We start from the raw sequence: 20,799 nt of genomic DNA, 5'->3' as shown, positions 1-20,799 counted from the left end.
GTGCTGTGCATAAATTAGTTTCCCTTCATTCCCTACATGAACCAACATCGACGCAATTGATTCTCAGCAAATTCCCCTAAGTCACTTTGTTTGAACCATTCTGACAGCATCCAATTGAGATGCAAGAGAGAACCATGAAGAACTACAACCAGGTTACTGAGGGGGGCGTCACAATTTTAATATTTTAAGTTTCAATAACTGATTCAAAAATCCCAAATCAGCGTTTTTCCCACTATTATATACCACTTACTTGCTGCATCCTAAGAAAAAAAACAACACTTCAAAGATGACACACGGTAGCTTATAGGCCAATATAACACACTTGATACTATGTAGATTAAAGGAGAATTTCAAAATGTAAATGGCAGTTGTCTGGGCATAAAACCCATGATATGTTAATCTTTACAAATCAAGACTCAATAGCCCAACCATGGCAATGCCACAGCGCTAAAAATAACATGTTTAAACTGAATCGAATCATGACCTTAAAATCGATAGAGACTTAAGACTTACTTTTGACTTGCAAAACACTGACTTGATCCTACCTCTGTTATTTAGCAAAACAAGTTCCTGTTTTGTCGTCTGCTCAGCAACAGAGTGGGCTTTAATCATTGCTTTTTATTTTTTTTATGTCAAATTTCATCTACATAACTAAAATAAAAAGCTTTCCCTATCTTAAAAGTGTGGTGTCACTCAGTATGTGCCGAGCAGTTAAATGTTTCAATATCATGAGTGTGATGATTTATTGCCCTCTGAAATCACTAGGGGGAACAATCTAGTGCATAAACGAGTGATAAGAATTCTGCCAGGGACAAACCAGGAAATGAGAATTTAGCCTGCTCCAGCTGCTTGATATCAACCTAACCCTAAAGTGACCTAGATTAATAATCACACACCCAACACATTACCAGGGCCAAATATAGGTGGAGGACTCGTGATCTGCAAAATAAGAGCCGACTTCTAAAAATGCAATCTCAGATTTCTGCATAAAAAGAGATCCACCAAGATAAAGAGTCACCTCTCAACTCAAAGCACACTCCACAAAAGATTCACAGTGACACATTGTACATGCCATAGTGAATAATACAATCAGAACCAGACTCCAAAAATGTCAGACTAGTCTCACTTCTCATTTTGAACACAGGACGGACTTTTGATCAAACCGCGGTTCACATAGTGTGTGAACGCTGAGCATGTTGCACTCGACCGAGCAGTGCAGGAGGAAGCACAGCTGAGGCTTGGTCCCATTGTGTAGAGGCAGAGACGGACAACCACATGCTACGACCTCGAAAACAAACTCCGACAGTTTGTTTCCCGAACACACTCTCACCACACTAGACACAAACAGGCGTACCCCTACACCGGCAGACAGACAGATATAGCATACGCATCAGACACAGACACATCTTCACATGGACAGACAACCACACATAATGTCCTGTCAACAGTCTTGAAGTGTTTAAAGCAGCTTAGTACCTCTTCACTGTGTTTTATCAATAGCCAAGTTTCAAGTATCACAAGACTAAATCAAGGCTAATATCAGCGCTAACATTCACTGCTTACAACAAAAATCAAAGCTTATTTCTGCAATGACTTGTGTGTGTGTGTGTATGTCTGTGGGCGAGTGTATGGCTACGTGCACAAGCATGCACACCTGTCACCTGTCAAAGTGAAGCTGTAAGTGTCACACTGCGCCGTCAATCAGGAATAAAGCTTTCACTGGTGACCGATACGGTTTGAGCAGAATTGGACAGATCCAATTTTAATCAAGTGGACTTTGGATTGTGCCAGTGCTGTGATTGAGCGTCCGAGATGCTCCGCTCTGACTGACAGATTGTGTATCGGGCTGTCCTTCAATCCATATGTGTTGTTTTTGTCCTCGTATTCGCCTGGGTGTGTATGTGTGTTTGTCTGGCCCCTGACAACGTGTCTGAATCTACCATTTTTCGGATCAACTGTTGATTGGACCCTCTCTTCACCTCCATTTCATCGGCGCAGATAACTTCCACCATATAATATCATGTCAGGGGGCTGCTGGTCTGGGCAGTGTGGCTGACCCTGATAAGAGCACCGAGCCCACTCGCTCTCAGTCGCTTCAATCATCCCACATATCCTTGAGTCTGTCTCCATAATCGTCTGTCTGTCCTTCACTCATTCGTGGTGAACCTTAACTCCGTCGCAGCGACCCCGGCGTTTCAACACGTCTGAGGTGAGCTTTGCTGATCGGTCTCCATGGATACGCTCAGCACAGAAGAAATGGTGCTGCTTAACAGTAAGTTTACTGTGTGTTTGTGTGCAGATTTGTGTGTGTACCGATGAGATGTGTACTTATCTCACTGACCTGAGGAGATTCAGCTTGACTCTGACACTAAAAGGACCCTTTTCTTTACAGACTTAAGTAGGACTGCAATAAAGATTATTTTCATTCTAAATTTCTCAATGATCTTTTTGTCTATAAAAAGACAAAACATTTAAAAAAAATCATAACCTCTCAAAAACGACATATTCAAATGACTTTTTTTCTGACCATCAGTGAAACATGTAAAGATATTCAGTTTACTATCATGTAAAACAAAGAACAGCGGAAAATCTTCACACTGAAGATGGAAGCAGAGATATTTTGGGGGCTTTTGTGCCTTTAAATGTAATAGAATAGCTGAAGCTCTGACATGAAAGGGGGAGAGAGAGCGGGGGATGCATGTAAAATGTCTCACACAGGTTGTTATTGTTATCGAAGTATTAATTTTCTGTCTATTGACTCATCGCTGAATCACATAATCATTACAGCTCTAATTAGTTTGACAGTGGTGGAGGATGTACTGAGATCTTGTACTTAAGTAAAAGTAACAATGACACTGTGTACAGTAGAAATACTCTAATATGAGTAGAGCTGAGTATTGTTTAAAAAATTACAGTACCACTAGCTTTTAAATGATAACGATACCAATAGGGTACTTCATTTGAAACATTTCTTTCCTACTTCATTTGATAACCATGATGTGAATGGAAATATTTGTGAAAAAAATCCTCTTATGCATTTATTTTTATCAGATCAGCCATATTGTAAAAAGATTAGTTGGCATCTGTCAAATACACCACACTAGACCTCATCATTCCACAGACTGGATGGGTTTTAGCTGCAAAGACTGTTTGCAGTGATTGGATGATTATAAGCAAAACCTATAAATAGTAATTTTCTGCAAGATCTGGGTGCAAAAAGGATCAACTCGAGTTTCAAGTTTCAATACTACGCAATGGTGGGTTATTTTAGTCAATACCCTAGTTAGAAGTAAAAGTCATGCATTACAATTTTTCCATAAAGCTACAACAAAGAGTTTTTAACTGGTTATGAAAACATCTCAATTTAATTCTGATGCTTCTTTATGACCTACATAAATAAACTGGCCCATTTCTATGTAATTATTTTTCATGCCTGCAACCAGGTCTTACTCTCCTTAAATCAGATGAAATGAGCCTGTGTTTACATTTTGCCCAGCAAAATTACAGTGAGTAGCATGTTAGCCACTTAAAATGAAGCAGAAGAGGGTTTTATTAAGATAAATTTATTTTTTGAATTATGTTTTGTGGTTATGGCTGTGAAAATACTATTGCTTTTGTCCACAGCTCCAAAACCACGAAAATATTCAACTTCCTTATAGAAGATTGGCATCAAAATATGGGCCAAAGTACCAAAGTGAAAGTACTCATTATGCAGGATGGCACATTTCATAATATTGTTTATTGTAGGGCCGCAACCAACAATTTTTTTCACAGTCCATTATTGGATGATTATTTGCTTGATTAATCAATTGAAAGTTTTGTTTTAAAATGTCTGAAAATGGTGAAAAATATGTGTACATTTGTTACTCAAACTGATGAATAGATTATCAAAATAATTGGTGATTAATTTGTTAATCAAGTGATTAATCATTGCAGCTCTAGTGTATTATGTTATTTGATTATAATTACTTATGTATTCACGTGTTCATGACTGTAATGATGCAGCTAGTTAATGTGGTGCTAATTTTAGTTACTTTATACACTAAATCTGCTGGACAGCTGTTGCATTTTAATAAACATTCTTCTTAATTTATAATCTAAATCATAGTTTGTTGATTAGATTTTGTGTTATCGATCTGAATATGCAAAGTAGGTAGTAACTTAAATTATCAGAAAACTGTAGTGAAGTACCATTTTTGCCTCTAAGCAGTTACTGGGGTAAAAGTGGAAAGAAGCAAAACATGGAAATTACTCGAGTACCTCAAAACTGTACTTAACTTACAGTACTAGAGTTAGTACACAAATAAGAGTATTGTTGTGTCTAATACATAAAGCAAAAGAAAAAAGGCATTTTCATAATCTGTTATCTATTCATTTACTGCAGTCATAAGCTTGGGGCCACTCACTTGACTTCTCATCAGTGACTATTTTAAACTGCAGTGTTTTAACAGTGGATGTAAGTTAATGTTGCTCGACTGACAACTTATGAGACTTTAGACTCAAACAATAAGACGTGAAAAGTCGTTTGACAGCTTGAGGACGAAGTTAAACATTCAGCTAATGTGTGTACAGCCCAGTGTGATCATGAGCTACATTTTTACAGTAGCCCGACAGGCTACACGACACTGAGCTGTCTTAATATAACACCAGCAGACGACTTAACAAAGCCATAACAATGCTTCCCTGTGGACGACACAAAGATAGTAACTGAACCGTTTCCTCAAACTTCTCATATTGTGTACAACAACTGACGCACAGCACGCACACAATCCCAACCCATGCCCCCCCAAAAAAGTGTGGTCAACTTTAACGAGCAACTTACCAGCTCTCTTCCTCCCTTTCCCTCGAGTTGCCCCTCCTGCCCCACCAAGCTGTTGCTGCACAAACTTCAGCTTAATTGCATCTAACGGGGCAAAAAGGTCGATGGTTTAGTCCGCCGGATGCCTCGCAGTTTGGTTAAACTTCATAAGAGATGAGTCTAAACTTCTTCTTTCCTCTCCCTTTCCTTCCCTTCCTCCTCCCCCTCATGCCTCCCCCTCCACGAACAGCCACGACAGAAGCCACTTCCGCGAACAAATGGCAACGTCATCTGGCCGCGGATCCTCGCTGTGAGAGTGTGTGTGTGTGTGTGTGTGTGTGTGTGTGCGTGTGTGCGTGCGTGTCGCACCTGGCCCGTTCAATGCAGATTGCGCAAATGTAGAAATCCCACATCGTAAGCCAAAAAAGCATTCACACGTAATTTGCTTAAATAAATACCACATGCGAGCAACATGTTTTTGTCCTTCAGTCACCACAAGACCAAAACAAAAATCACTTCTGTATCACCATCACCTTCAAATGTTCATCTCCTAGCAGCCACGTAGTGTTCATTTGTTACTGGGTGTATGTGGGACACTTTGATTTATTATTGTGCTATAAACATAAAAATGTCAATTTTTAAGTGTAGAAGTGGTTTGATTTAACCGAGCTGTTCGTAAACGCACCAGAAACATAGTTGATTGTTCAGCATCATTCAAAGATGTAAAAACTGACCTTGTGGGTTGTTAAAGTGTCCTGAGCTCAGCAATGACAAAATAAGGAAATACAGGCAGAGAGCAGTATCTGCACACACACCCACCCAATTTCAGAGGAATCCACTCTGCATATATATATATATATATTTATATATATATATATATATATATATATATATATATATATATATATATATATATATATATATATGTATATATATATATATATATATATATATATATATATATATTTTTTTTTTTTTTTTTTTTTTTAGCCAATTGACTATTGTTAAAGCTTGATCCTTTGCACACTAACTGCAAATCTAACACACCCACTGCCAGTTTTGTTAGTTGTAGTTGTGTTGTTTACATCATAATAAGCATGGCATTTAATGGCATTTTTAATTTTTTAATCTTAAAAAGGCAGTGAATTCACAACACTGGTCTGGTGTTAATTTACACTTTAAAGATACTGTTCATCCCCAAATCAAAAATAGATATGTATCCATTTAGACTGTTTTGACATAAGTTACAGAGTTTTGGAGGTATCAACTGGATGTCTGCCTTCTCTGAAATATGAAGGATTAAATAGCACTCGGCTTGTGGTGCTCAATGCACCAAAACAACAACAACAACAACAACAACATTTGAATAATTCAACACCTGTGTCTTTCCAGAAATCTTGACTCAGTTACTCAAAATAATCGACAGACCTTATTGTGAGCAGTTTCATGGAGGAACGTCTTCCAATGCAGCCAGTGCAGATGCTGATCTGCACATGTGGAGCGTTTCCTCCAGAAAGTAGTGTAAACAGAACTAATAGGTGTCTGTGGGGTCTGTAGCTGTCTGTGTTCATGTCTGTTTTTAGACTTTATTAAAAGTCTAGTCCCTTCATTGCCATCACATCAGCACAGATTCGATGGGCACTATCTAAAAACAGTGACTTTCAAGTAAACTCCATAATTTTTTAAAGTGATCAGGAATAGTTTAATAGTGAAATGAGATTAACCCCTCTGTGCAAGCCGTATACCCTAAAAATACCAACAGGTAAACTCCTTGAGTAGCTCGATCTTTATGCATAATAGCGAGGCTCATTTTCTCAGAAAACATTCTGACATGTCACAGTAGGAAAAGCACAGGTGTAAATGACAAAATAAACAATGGCTGGATTCCTGTTTTGGTGCCCTGGTGTTGTTTATGCTGGTTTACTGTCACACTGATACTGCTCACTGGGACACTTCAATAGAACAGTGTCATCACACTATGAGTAACATAACATGATGAGTCACACATGTACTCTTGCTTTACAAAATGCAATCTCCACATCATCTCTGCCAGGAAAAAAAATGGATGAAAAGTTAAAGGGAAAAAACTCACATTAAGTAAAAACTATGAGATACAGTAATCAACATTGTAATTCAAAATTATTAATTATATATGTTGACATATTATTTAATAATGATCACTACATCCTAATTTTGTTTCAAGTCTCAGTATATTTTCTCATTTTTTAAAAATCTTTCCAAACTGTTCATTAGTGTTTTTTCTTTACTTGGCAGAAATTGCCTCCATATACCTTTAATTGCAGATCCATCAGCATTTAAAAAGAAAAAAAGTTCTTTTTTTATAATATGGCTAATCACAATGTAAATACGATATCATACGTAATTATTGTGACAGCTAAATGTTTATGGTTGCTTGAAAGGACTGTTTGTTGCTTTCTAGGCGAGTGGACATAAATGCAGAAGGAGGTTCTTGGTAATGACTATTACCATCCTCAGAACGTCAACAGATTTTTTTTTTTTTTGTACTGAAACAATGCAAATTTAACCACTAATATCTTAAGCAAATTAATTCACCGTCCACTCGTTTAATTATAAGCCAGTTGTACGCGTGCCACCCGTAGGCAAGAACAGGAATAGCAGCAGACAGTGTGGACAGCGGTACTTTGGGGTCAATCATCGGTTATCAACTCCTCCAGCCAGCAGAGGCAGACGATTTACAGTCGACTCAGTATCACTTCGGATTTTGGGTTCAAGAAAAGAAGTCCTGTCTTGAGCAGCAGTTAGCATCATGCTATTGGAGTAGAGATGGGGCTAAGTTCCGACACTCAGATAGATAACTTGTCTGTGCCATTCGTTTAGCTAAAACGTATCATATTCACTTTGATCAAACGAGAAATATCGCCCCGAAATGTCTTTGTCGTGTCTAGCCACTGATGTATTATGTTTCTAGCACAGTTACTTCCGTGTACATTGAAAGGCAGGTCGGTAAAGCCCACCTTCGTGGATGTGATTGGCTGTCGGACCTCTCGCGAAGCTCGTTCGTAGTTGTGATTGGACGGCTAACGATACGTGTGTTTTGAGTGACATGTAGCCAGAAACGGCCGGATACGTAACGAGGACATAAAGCGGCTCAGGAGTAAGTTGCCTTGGATTTAACGAGTTTTGAATTAAATTATAAAAACAGCATATTGTGTGTTTCCTCACAATATATGGTAGTGGAGAGAAATCGGCTGTACAGACAGAACACAAGCTAATATATAAGTGTTCTTGAATGCTAATGCTTGCTTGTTGCTAGTGCCCCCAACGATGGATTAAGTAACCTCGCAAGGAGACTTGCTACAATTAGTTAATAAGATTTTTCATACAAGTGCCTGACGGGTCGATTGTTATTAAGCCACCATGTGTTGTAGTTTTTATTAAATGAATGTGCATGAGGGTCATTTAACTATTTCGTCACGTCCCTGAACTTGCAGTGTTGCGCAATTTAGAAACTGCAGTCATGCGAGGATAGTTCACTCTAATCGGTCCTTTCCTTGGAAATCACAAGGCTAGATGGTAACAAACAGCGAAAGCCGGCTGTATCGCACGGACACAATCTGTCTTTGTCCTCTGACCGCTGCACTCAGCTGGCAGCTGTCCATAACGATCCTACCTCTTCTTCAATCATATCTTCCCTCACTTCATGTCTCCGCCAGCGAATTTGTCTTCACTCCTATCAACGTGTTTTCTCATTTCTTCACATCTGCTTCAGGCAACGTATAGACAGACCTCACTTGAGTAATGTCAATAATTTAGCTATTAGTTTGACTATCCGATATGAAGGTGTATCAATGTCATTGATGCATATGAATTATTCAATAAATAGAATATTCCTTCAGCTATAATAATACCTGATTTGACAGAATATGTCAAAGCATTTAGTTTGAATTTTCTGCAAAAGTTTAAGTATATTTGTGAGGTTTTTTGATGAACTTTACCCAAAAAAGTTAATGAGCATTTGAGTCAGACCTGCTTTTGTTCTTGTTGTAATAGTGATGACAGTTAACCTAGAGTTGGTGTAGAGCTATGAACTTGTTTTAAAATGCAAAAATGTAAAATTGTTGGTCATCCTATCTGTGTCATTGTCATCTGAAAAAAAAATTCATATGCATCACTACCTTAAATACAACTCATCCTTTCTTGAACCTCTTTTAACTTGAACTTTTGAACTTCAACTCCAAGCCCTATCAGTTGACGTATGTCAAGAAACAACCGATAAGAAGACATTGTTAACTGAAGTGCTGCCTGTCATGATTTATTCTTCTTTCTCTTTTTATATGATTTTTCTTTCTCTAATCTGCTCATTTGTGTGTCTCTTCCAAGATTCTCCCTGGTAGGAGACAAGTTATGAAGGAGAAGAGGGCCTGAAGTGTACTGAAACATTTGGCATACGCCATATGGATTCTTCATGTTGAAGTAAGATTTAAATGGAACTATACAGATCCACATAGGGATAATAGGTCATCACAAAAGCAACAAAAAATATATCAAGAACAAATGCATTGTACTGTATGTCATGACAGACCTGCTGTTATTGACCCATAAGATTTGTGGCTTTGTTCACTTATGAGACCTGTCCAAATTTAAACTTGAGAGCGAAACATACACGTATAAAGTGCAAATGCTTAATAAACATTATCATAATCATTTTTCTTTTGTCTTCCAGCTTTGTTCTTCCAAAGCTGAGTAGAGCAGTGGTGCGTGTGAGGAGACTGGCGGCTCAACTCTGTGAAGCAAACATGTCCACAAACCACCGGGCCTTCAGTCCGTCCTCTGCTGCCAAGGGAGATGCTCCCACCGCAGCCATTCTCATCATTGGAGATGAGATACTCAAGGTGATTCAGCGTTGATGGATACTTGTGGTTTTGTATGACTTTGAAGCTGTATTTGTGTGCTTCACAGTTTCCTACTGAGAACCCTTGAAACAATCCTTGAACAATCAAATCCTTTGTTGAAATCAGAAAAAAACATTTTTTTTCTAATGAATCTGAGCAATTGAAACTATTCTGATATGACATCCTAATTCATCAGTATGCATCAGTTCTCTGGACTGCTTTGCCTTCCAGGATCCGCAATTCATATCCTTGGGAAAGCCCTTTGACGGTTATTTGATGTGGCAGCAGTGCTCGGTTTTAAAATGACAAGTTCACCATTATTTCTTGACTTGACATGATCATGATTTAAACATGAAGCCTTTGATTTTGTCTGACATGCTCACTGTGAGTCATTGAAATTTCATCAAGCAAGACCTTTGAGTCATTGTTAAGTCCTTGAATGTAATATTTAACCCAGAGTGGAAATACCCAATTAAAATGTGGTGTCTCTTCTTGTCCTTTGTCTCCCAGGGTCATACTGTGGACACCAACAGTGCCTTTCTGACACGAGCACTAAGGAAGCTTGGTGTGTCTGTACAGCGCATAACGGTCATACCAGATATACAGGAGGTCATTGCCAAGGAGGTGGCCCTCCTTTCGCCTCAGTACACACACCTCATCACCTCAGGGGGCATAGGCCCCACCCATGACGATGTCACCTTTGAGAGCATTGCCATGGCGTTCCAAGAGGAGTTGTATCCCCACCCTGAGCTCGCGCAGCTGGTTGAGGAGTTCTTTGGTGTGGTGGATAAGAACAGTGCTGCTATGAAGCTGGCCATGGTACCTCGCTCAGCCCAACTCAACTATGGAACTGACCCTCAGACTGGACAGCTGCTTCGCTACCCACTGGTGAGTGAATGCAGGATGGAGGAGGATTAGCTTAGGTCTTTCATCAAGCTATTAAATGCTGTGGATCATATAATCATACAACACTAAATTAGATCACATTATACCCAATTTATAAAGAGTCGGCATCCTCCACCTACTCACTGACTGCCAGCACTTCTTGTTAAAATTGATGTCCCAAATATCTGCTGTGCTGTGTATTACCTTTTCAGTCTGCTTTTTGGGGCTAATAAAACTTGTTTAGCTGACACAACTCTCAGGAAGATGTTCACTCAGTCACATAATGTTCTGTCTGTTCCATCCTGTTCTGGGGTTATTTTAGGAGACAGATTGCAACATCAATGGCTAACCAGACACTGCAGGAGTGAAATGTAGCTTCTCACAGTGGGTAAAATTATTACATTGACCGTTTACAGAAAAGAGCAGTGTAAGGACCTGCACAGAGACACGGACATGCAAGTATTTGTGTTGGATTGTGCTGGAATTTGAACAGTACATGTTTATAGTTTCCCTTCGTGAAGATCATATTAACTCTGTATGTTTAACATTTGAAACCCTTATGATTCTATTTATACTGAACAGTTTCAAGTAGAGATGCACAACAAACAAACATACTTTTTTATCCTTAAACTTGGTCTTTTGTGCCAATAATCAAATGATATAGCTACATAAATGTGTGCAGTGACTCCATTTAAGCAGAATTTTCACTACATTGTACTGCTTTGCTCGACTCAACTTGCCTTTGGTACTTCTACCTAATTTTTCACTGCAGATAGTACTCCCTCAACATAGGTGATCGTCATAGCAAAGCAATTCCAGCAGCTGGGAAACAAGACACAAACCACCCGTTTGTGTCTTGAGAAGCTGCAGCCTTTATTCACAGGCAAACTTTAACCTCCATTGTACATTTACTGCCAGATTTACAATTCCACTGCTCACCTTTTACTCTGTTTCACTGACACTCTCTGCCACTCGCTTTCGGTCCAGCTACACACTGACCAACATTATGCACACCACAGGCGCTGGGCAACTCTTATAACGGAGGATATGAAGAGATGGTGTTCTTTATATGTCTGCACTTGGTCAGCTGACCATAGTTTGGTTTTGAGGCCTGCCATTTTCAAGTGAATAAAAAAACTGTGGTAGCTACTGACAGTAAGTTGGCTGTTTCAAAATGCTGGGTTTGTACAGAATGTCCTGTGTCGTGTCCGTGGTCTGCAGTGTTTTCTCGTCACCTTTTAGTATCAGCTCAGTTTGCATCGAGCTTTGACCAAGGTGATACCAAAGAAAAGCACCGGGTACGATCTGTAATTGAAAGCCAAAAAAGAGCAAGTGCCATGTCTTCTCTGACACACTTAAGCAATCAGATCAGACAGAAAACAACTGACCACTCTGGTCAAATTTTCAAAATAAAACACACAGCAACTGACTTTAAAACAACAAGTTGGCCTGATATCAGAGTGATATGGAAATGAGTTTACATGGGTGTGCATAAGACTGACATAACACCTTCGTAACCATGACATGACACCTGTCATGACCATGAGAGAATCTTTCCTAATGTTCATGACGGTTGTCCTTTGGTGTTATTCAGTGTAATTTTTAATGCAAAGTTAGGGTTAATCTACTTCTTCTACATTTACAGTTTTTCAAATCAAGTATATTAAATAGAAGCTAAACTCTTTGACAGTCATAAAAAGTGTAGAAACAAGGAAGACTATAAGGTCAGTTTTGAGATGTTAACTACCTTAAAATATATGTTATTTAGAATTATTGGTCGGTGTACCTGAAATAGAAATTACACAGAACCATGGAACATGTAGGTTTAGAGAACGCTGACTGTACGTCCATGTATTTTTTCAGTTTATGATGTGTCCACCTTCTTCTCCCAGGTCAGTGTACGTAACGTGTTTATCTTTCCTGGGATCCCGTCTCTGATGGAGAGGGCCTTCAACGGGCTGGAGCACCTCTTCGCTGGGTCGGGGACCACGTTTCACTCTCGTGAGGTAACACCATGACCGTACCTATCATTTCTAAATCCACCGAACACTGTGTTTTGAGTCAGCTAACCAAATAATCTCTGCTTTAGGTGTTTGTGGATGCAGATGAAGCAGAGATCGCCCCCGTGCTGACCAAACTGCAGGCTGGTTGGGGCCGGAAGGTGGCTCTGGGCTCCTACCCCGACTGGTTGAGCAACTATCACAGAGTCAGGCTGGTCCTGGACTCAGATAGCCAGGAGGAGGCGGACAAAGCCCGGACACAGCTGCTAGACGAGCTGCCCAAGGGTAGCGTGGTGCCCTTAGTAACTGACCCAGTGTCCATCGCCACCGCTGAAGTGTACTCAATGGCCAACAACGGTGAGCGGAAGACAGAAAGTGGTGGATGATGGTTGTTAAACTACTTCAACTTAATATAAAGTGAATATTGCAGAGAACTCCACTTCACACAGGCATTGGGACTAATAAAGGGAGCAAAAATATTAAAGTAATTATTATAGTCGATTATAAAGAAGAATATAAGTGGCATGAGACTGAAATGAGGATAGAATCAAGCATCAATAAAATAAAGACAAAGAACAAGCATATATTTTTACTCTAAACTGGACTTCGGAATGAGGGATAATTTATATTATATATGTAACAAACTTTAACTACATTCACTGCTGTGGATTTCATTTTCCCACAGGCACACCGTTGGGTGAGAAAGTTCTGTCTGCTCTGAAAACGATAGAGACTGCACTGGATCAGTATTCGACAGAGGAAGTCTGCGTCGGCTTCAATGGGGGCAAAGACTGCACGGCACTGCTGCATCTCTACTACGCAGCACTGAGACGGTAAAAGGAGGGGAGAGGAAAAGAAGGCGATGATTTAATCAGGACGGAACAAATGACCTGAGAGAGAAAAGATGAAAGGGAGAGTCAAATTAAAAACATAATGATACCACTTGTGCACAGCGGGGTGTCACAGTAAGAAATGAAGAAGAAAAGTAGTTCAGAGACAACTAGAGAAAAATCTAACGAACTAATATTTTGACTTTTCCTGATCTGGTTTGGACAGTGGGAGATGGTGATAAGGATGAACAGAATCTCTTTTTGTTTATATTCCATTTATCTCTCTCTTTTTCTTTCCCCGTCTCCTGCCAATCTCAGGCGGTATCCAGATGGTAAAGACAAGGTGAAAGCTCTGTATATCCGGATTGTCTCTCCGTTCCCAGAAATGGAGAGATTCCTTCAGGACACGATAAAAAGGTGAACCACCGATCGATCCTGTTGCATACTGATAATAAACACATCTCAGCTCATTGTTTTTGGAGATTTTTTAAAATAGATTTTAATACCTAAGAGGTGTTAGCAGTGCAAATATAGTCTGAATTATTTGAAGTTGAGTTGTATCAGGTACTTATTCATAGACGTTTTATTAGCTCCAGTAGATGGCTGTAGACACACACACAGTTTGGAGAAGCAGAGAGGAGTACCAGCATGGACAGAGTCAGCAGCAGAATGTATTTTAGCCACTTAAAGTCCCACCCTAAACAAAAAATCTGTATCATTTTAAATGTATGGTCTATTTAGATTATTTTCATTGCTTTACCTTACAGTCGAACAGTGTGTCTGACTGTAAACTGCCAGGACCTCTTGGGCCAAACAGTAATTTTACTCACAGAACACGAGAGTTGCTGTTCTGCCGCTACTTTTATCTGTTAGTTTGTTTGTGCTATTGTGTGACTTCAGGGAATCCATACTATCCTTTTAAAACACCAACTCCCATGTTCTGTGAGTAAAATCACTTTTGCAAATGGAGTCTGGTTGCTTTGGAGAGAGCAATATTTTTGGCATATAACGCCAGTTTCCCATCAGAAGGAGCTGCCTAAAAACAAGGTTAAGTACTGAAAATATTCTTAATATAGCTTTCATGACTCTGTCTACAGTAGTAAATTTATTATCTTCCTACACAGTTCTCCTGCTGCTTCTCCAAACTAGGCTCATGTTGATTGCCTTCTACTGTAGCTAAAATACTGACTATTCTACTATATAGTTCAAATAATCTGAATTATTCCTTTAAGCTTTTCTTGTCAAAAAAAAAGTGTCCCAGTCCTCTATGTTACAGTACGGCACCTAAGTATTTGGCGCTGTGTCTCCCACAGATATGACCTGGATCTGTTCTCAGTGGAGGGCAGTATACGGCAGGCGCTGAGCGAGGTGCAGGAGAGGAAGCCTGAGCTGAAAGCCGTCCTGATGGGGACCAGGAGGAGTGACCCCTACTCACTCACACTCACACCCATGTGTCCCACTGACCCCGGCTGGCCGGACTACATGAGAGTCAACCCGTTACTGGTGAGACACACGCACAAGTTATTATGTCTTGTTGTTTCTCTCTTGTTAGATTTTTCTTATCTTGGGATGAACAAAGCAAAAGTTATATCATTTAAGAGCATCCACTTCAACAAATTTACAGTACACTAATTTATTTTAAATCCAAAATACATGTAATCAAAACACAAGTTAAACTTAAGTAACATTAAGTTTTGCTTCACCTGTTTTTTTTTCTTTTATCTTAAGAGCACCTGCAGACATTAATTATAGAAATAAGAAGCAAGCAGTCCTTCAGTTTGCCCACATTTTTAAAGCTATAGTGTATAAAGCGCTGCGGGAGAAACTGCCTTTTGACTGGTAATACAAATCTGTTTTCACTGCTCGAGCAAGGCAATTTCCCCTTGTTACACTTAATGTTATTTGTCATCTTGACTGAATTTTCAGAGTGCAGATCTACAGGGGTGTGAACAAAATATCACAACACCTGCACAGTTTAATGTTCGACAACAGCCCTGCAGTAATACTGCATTTGCGAAGCTTTAAATGATGTCATGAATATTTTGCACACGATATTTTGCAAAACAAATTGGTGATGTGAGTCACCACCTCTGTGACATTCTCAACAAATGTCTGACATTAAAAGCTTCACATGGTAGAAGTTATTGCAGGTGTGTTGTGCTGGATTGTATTACATCAGGCAGGGTTTTATGACAAAGAGCCCATCTTTTGTAGGCAGCAGCCTCTGATGTTGTTGCGCTTTCATCTGTTTATCTTTTTATTGAGGAACAGATCCACATGAGCGGAAACACAATGTCACAAGCTTTATTTTAGATTTGTTAATGTACAGTCGAAACACATTTTAGTGATCACAGTCACAGTGATCAGCTACATATATGGATAAAAAGCTTGGGACAGATTAATTCCTATAAACATGCTGCTTAAATAGTTCACTTATAGTAATTAAGTAGTCTGCTTACAGTGTTCGTTTTGGGTTTTCTCTTAAATGACAACATAAACTGCGGTAGGCTAATTTTATTTTTTTAACTCACCTCGTGGAAGTCTGTCTGCCTCTGTATATGTGTGTACATTAAAATCATGATGGGAAAGAGTCATTTTCACTGAGAGAAAAGAGATCACTGTTAAAGGTTTCCACTGTATTTAGAAATGGTACAAATACTTGTAGAATGGCTGTTAGCCGTCGTACTTTGACAGCCGTATTGGTACATGTGATACATATAGGGGGATGCTCAGCAGTTCACCTCATTGTATAATAATTTATGTGTGTGCACCGCAGAGGACGAGTTCCCCTGAATTGAACTAATCATGAACCAATCACAAACCAATTAAATGTGATGTCTCCCAACGCTCTGCAGGACTGGACGTATCATGACATCTGGTCGTTCTTGAGGACGTTATATGTGCCCTACTGTATTCTCTACGATAAAGGGTAAGAATAACATTCAAACTTCTCAGGCTTTGTATCCTCCACTTATTCAACTTTCAAGGTTCATGCTGGAAATTCTTGAAAACACTTGAGTTTAATGTGGTGTTTTCAAGGTTTGAAAAATACTCGGACTTTGGATAAAGTGCTTAAAACTACTTGAAACTGTAGTTGCATTACTTTCATAATAAATGGACCTGTGACTGAATACTTCACTTTAAAGATGAAGAAGTAAAATAAGAGCGAGGCTAATTGCTTTTGCGTCTCGCTCAAAATGAAGATGATTCTCCTCAAGCTTCTCCTCACTGGCGTGTGATTACGCTCTGTGTGAGCTGTCAGTCTTTTGTGATGCTCTGATGGAGCAGTGTCCGGGAGGCTAACAGATGGTACCACGTTGGGAAATGAAAAGAAAAAAAGTTTTTTAATGAAACTGAAGTTATTTGTCTATGAGTTATTTGAGTGATTGCTTAATATTGGCTCAGCCATGTTATGTAGGAAGCTGAGTTTACTTACAGAGAGGCGACAGATCTTTAAACTTTGTTGTTTTCTTCTTTAATTTGTCACCTTTTATAGGGTGCTACAGCCAAATGTAATTTTGGTTGTTTATAGCACAGTAACATTCGATTTAATTGTGATGTGAAATCATCATTATATAGTACATATTGCAACTGCAACTACCGTTATTTTCGTTGTGAATTAGTCTTGTCAAATATTTTATCACTTAATCGATAAGTTATTTGGTCTATAAAATGTCAGAAAATGATGAAAAACATTGATCAGTCATCAAATGTCTTGTTTTGCCCACAGCCCCAAGTTATTCACTCTACTGGCATAAAGGAGGAAAGAAACCAAAAAAATATATTCACATTTAAGAAACTAGAATCAGAGAATTTTGCCCTTTTTTCTTTCGCTTAATTGTTTTTTAATATAGCTGGCAATTAATTAATTTGTCAGTTGATTAATTGTTGCAGCTAGTATATATATGTATAGAAATGTCATTTTCTGTAGCTGTAAGGTGCTGGAAAAGCTTGAAAATACGCCTCATGACCTGAAACCTCTTTGTCCATCTGCAGGTACACTTCACTGGGCAGCATGGACAACACCTGTCGAAACGTGGCCCTGCAGATGGTGGATGGGAGGGGGGTGACGCGATACAAGGCGGCCTACCTGCTGGAGAACGAAGAAGAGGAACGAAACTCCCGCGCCTGAGTCTCCTCCTCACCGTGTCACCTGTTGCTGATGGAGCCGGAACTCAGATCCTCCATACTGTTTAAATCTGTGGAAACATTTTTTATTGAGTCTTCATGTAAATGTTTGCACAGTGTCTTCAGGATAAGATTGTGAAGGAAGTCTCTGTATGTGAGTGTGTGTGTGTGTGTGTGTGTGTGTGTGTGTGTGTGTGCCATTTGTTTATACATGTGAGTCTCTAAAGTAATGGCTCTCTGTGCTGCTGAATAAAACATCAATCTGTGTCATCTTTTTCCATTGTCATGTTACTATTTTAAGAGGAGGCAGTGTGTGCAGGGCTTTCAATACTGCTCTTATTCATGAATCCATTTGTCTTGTTTCTAAGTCCGGTAAGAACATTGTGTGCAGAGAGAACAGCCTGTAACAAACTGGATCAGTAAATTAAGTGAGAAGGTTTCTGTCAAGGTGAGAAAATCAGCTTTTAGACAGTGAGAGCGTACAGAGACCAGTGAAGGTCAAGCAGCAGGCTCATATTGATTCATGGGTAATATCCATAATCACAGACCGAGCGTCTCTCCTCCTCCCTCCTGGTGTAGTTCTCCCTGCGCTCCTCACGGGCGCGTTGTTCGCACTTTTTCCCATTTAGCAGCCGTGATTAGAAAAAAACGACCTCCTCTGTTTCCAGACATGATTGAATCCAGGCTCATCGATCCTCTGCCCGCCTGGAGATTAGTGAACGCCGCGCGCGGAGGATCGATACCGGCCGATCTAATAAAGCGGGTCGCTTACGAGGCCACCGCGGGGTTGCACACACTGTTACACCAGCAATTACCACCTCCAGCCCGGCTAACTTATCTGTCCGGGCTCCACGGCTTGCTTGATTTATTAATAATAACAGTAATAAAAGAGGCAATGAACAGAGGCTTCATAATCACAGCACAAATGTAATGGTGTGTGCGCTTTGCTGGTGCGATAAAAACACCGGGACATTGTCTGGAATGATGATATTTATGTGGAAGAAAATTAGATTCCTATAGACTTATAATGTGTCTGAGGCGGCCTCCCTGTATGGGACTCTTAAGTTTGCCCTACTTCCAGAGCATATGAGTATAAAATGCAATAATTCGGATAAAAGTTGATACATTAATGCACTTTTAAGATTATTTCTTATGAATTTATTGCAGCTTCAAAGTTTCTTCCTGTCGTGGTGTCTCTATAATATTGATGTAATACGATTTGAGAGATATATACATCCACAGTATGATACAATATGCTCATGACCTTTACTGAAAGCTACCCTTAAGTTTTTATACAGTAGGCCTATCTCTTACAATACATTTTCTTACTTGCTGACTATACATGTACCTGTACTGTAGGTATACTTGAGTATTTCTAGTAGGCCTACTTATACTTGTATTCCACTTCATTTCAGGGAGAGATATTAAACTATTAAAATGATTATAATCACAATTTACTTAAGGTGTTAGAAGTTAAAAGTTTATGTATAACTATTGTATTATGTTTTTGAATTAATGTTACTGCTGCGTTGACTTAAGTGTGTATGTTGCATTTTACTGCTGTAAATATTTGCAGTTGTTCTACTTTTAATTACTTTATAGCCTCGGCGTCCTGTGAGAACTGTGTATCTCTAAAAAGCAGAGTTTTCATGAGCTCAGAAAAACAACCCTGCTTTCAGTTTTGTTACAATGATTGTTCAGCTATTCAATGGGGTTTTAAATATTTTATTTAGTGTAGGTGGGAGGGGAATCTTCTCAATCCTTAGGTTTATCAGAAAAACTCAAAATCACCCAGTGTGGAGATCTGGGCTATGAAAGTTTGTAATCACAGAAGTACCTAGTAAGTTAACAAAAGCTGTCAGACAAATTCAGTGGAGCAAAAAGCACATTAACTTTTTTTTTTTTTTTTTTTTAGCTTTTGAAAGGGGACATGACAGGAAAAGTTTGGGAACCACTGCCATATGGTTTCATTAAATAAATGCTCAAGGCCCAAAGAGGTATCATTATTCAATATTCAATGAAACAGGGAAGATAAAAGAAAAAAAGAAAGAAAGACAGATTTGTTTTGCAGAACCTTGTTTCTTCTTGTATTTTACCTCATTCATCATGCCAGGACGCCCTCAGATTCATCATGTGATACATAATTGATGGACCTAAACCGTGGGGTGTAGTTAACTAGTTCAGTTATTGGTTTAACTAAATTCAGAGTAGCTTTTTCAGTACATTGGGTCATGTAGTTTAGGTAGTTAATTATAAACTACATATTAAGGGTATTCTCATTACATTTTTTTGCCACACATTACGGCACAGTGCCACAGCTCATTGGCCACAGGTGTCATATAATGATAATCACCTGCTATCTGATTGAAATCACCTGTGGTTTGCAACCAAGATGTGTGATCAAATACTATGAATGATTGATGATTCCAGCTCCACAACTGCTCCCTATTCTCTCCTTAAAACACGTCCTCGGGCTGCCTGAGGATCGACCCGCTCCAGTCCCTAAATCAAACACACCTACGCCGCCAGTTCAGTCGTACCTCCCTGAGATTCCAGACTCAGATTATGATAATTTGATGTAGTTTGGATGCTGAACTTTTCATTGTGAAGTAGCTAGTAGGTTAGTAAACTACAGGTTTAAAGTAGTTTCTTCAACGCTGGATGTGAAGTGTTTCAACCAGCTCCACCTCGACCGGCTAAAACTGTGAAATGCCGTAAAAAGATCAGACTACTTCTTCCACCACTGCATTTGTTTTATCACTACAAGGATACCAGAGATGCTAAATTGATTTTGACATTTGTGTGATATCTTTATAAAATTTATTTGTCCTTCTGTTCCATTGTCTTCCACAGTTTCATCTTCATCCTCTTTCACTTGTCACTCCATCACTCTCGCTTGCCTGTTTCATCCTTCATGTCTGTTCTGGCTTCACTACTGTACTCAGCCACTATCTACTGTAGTCATCACACCACTTCCTTCCTCACTGCCTTTCTCTGGATTTTTTTTTGTCCTTCCTTCAGAGTAATGTTTTGATTTTGATGGAGTCAGGATAACATCTCAGATGACATAGTGGGAGGATATGAGTATTGATATGGGTATTTTTTGTGTCCTCAACTGCGTATTTATGAATATCTTATTTTTTTTAAATTTCACACTGCTGTGCTTTTGAAACAGCGTCTGTTTGAAATCTACAAAACTGCAAACAAAACATTCTTGAAATTCTGATACAGCAACTTTTGAGTCGTTTGAGACAAAGTGGAACAAGCAAGTGGCTGTTTTTTTT

The 20,799-nt window shown here is 39.2% G+C and overlaps 2 protein-coding genes across 4 annotated transcripts in view; one reads left to right on the top strand and one right to left on the bottom strand.

Annotated features, from left to right (window-relative positions):
- shc1 (SHC (Src homology 2 domain containing) transforming protein 1) overlaps positions 1 to 5,032 on the bottom strand; it is a 29,654-nt gene extending 24,622 nt beyond the window's left edge. For all 3 annotated transcript variants that reach the window (XM_084726788.1, XM_084726787.1, XM_084726789.1), the window contains exon 1: positions 4,823 to 5,032. The gene's annotated coding sequence lies outside the window, so the exon portion shown is untranslated. The remainder of the gene's footprint in view (positions 1 to 4,822) is intronic.
- A 2,504-nt stretch (positions 5,033 to 7,536) lies between these two features.
- flad1 (flavin adenine dinucleotide synthetase 1) lies at positions 7,537 to 17,790 on the top strand. Its single transcript, XM_084726790.1, has 11 exons — positions 7,537 to 7,934; positions 9,161 to 9,253; positions 9,504 to 9,672; positions 10,183 to 10,560; positions 12,450 to 12,563; positions 12,647 to 12,914; positions 13,243 to 13,390; positions 13,706 to 13,804; positions 14,701 to 14,890; positions 16,243 to 16,316; positions 17,384 to 17,790. Exons 2-11 carry the CDS (start codon positions 9,246 to 9,248, stop codon positions 17,517 to 17,519), a joined length of 1,584 nt encoding a protein of 527 aa, XP_084582916.1. The 5' UTR covers positions 7,537 to 7,934; positions 9,161 to 9,245; the 3' UTR covers positions 17,520 to 17,790.
- Positions 17,791 to 20,799: the final 3,009 nt, after the last annotated feature.

Source organism: Lutjanus erythropterus, chromosome 9 (assembly GCF_056507025.1).
Source record: "Lutjanus erythropterus isolate fLutEry1 chromosome 9, fLutEry1.hap2, whole genome shotgun sequence".
Classification (NCBI taxonomy): Eukaryota; Metazoa; Chordata; class Actinopteri; order Lutjaniformes; family Lutjanidae; genus Lutjanus; species Lutjanus erythropterus.
This window is presented reverse-complemented; position numbering and strand designations above follow the sequence as displayed.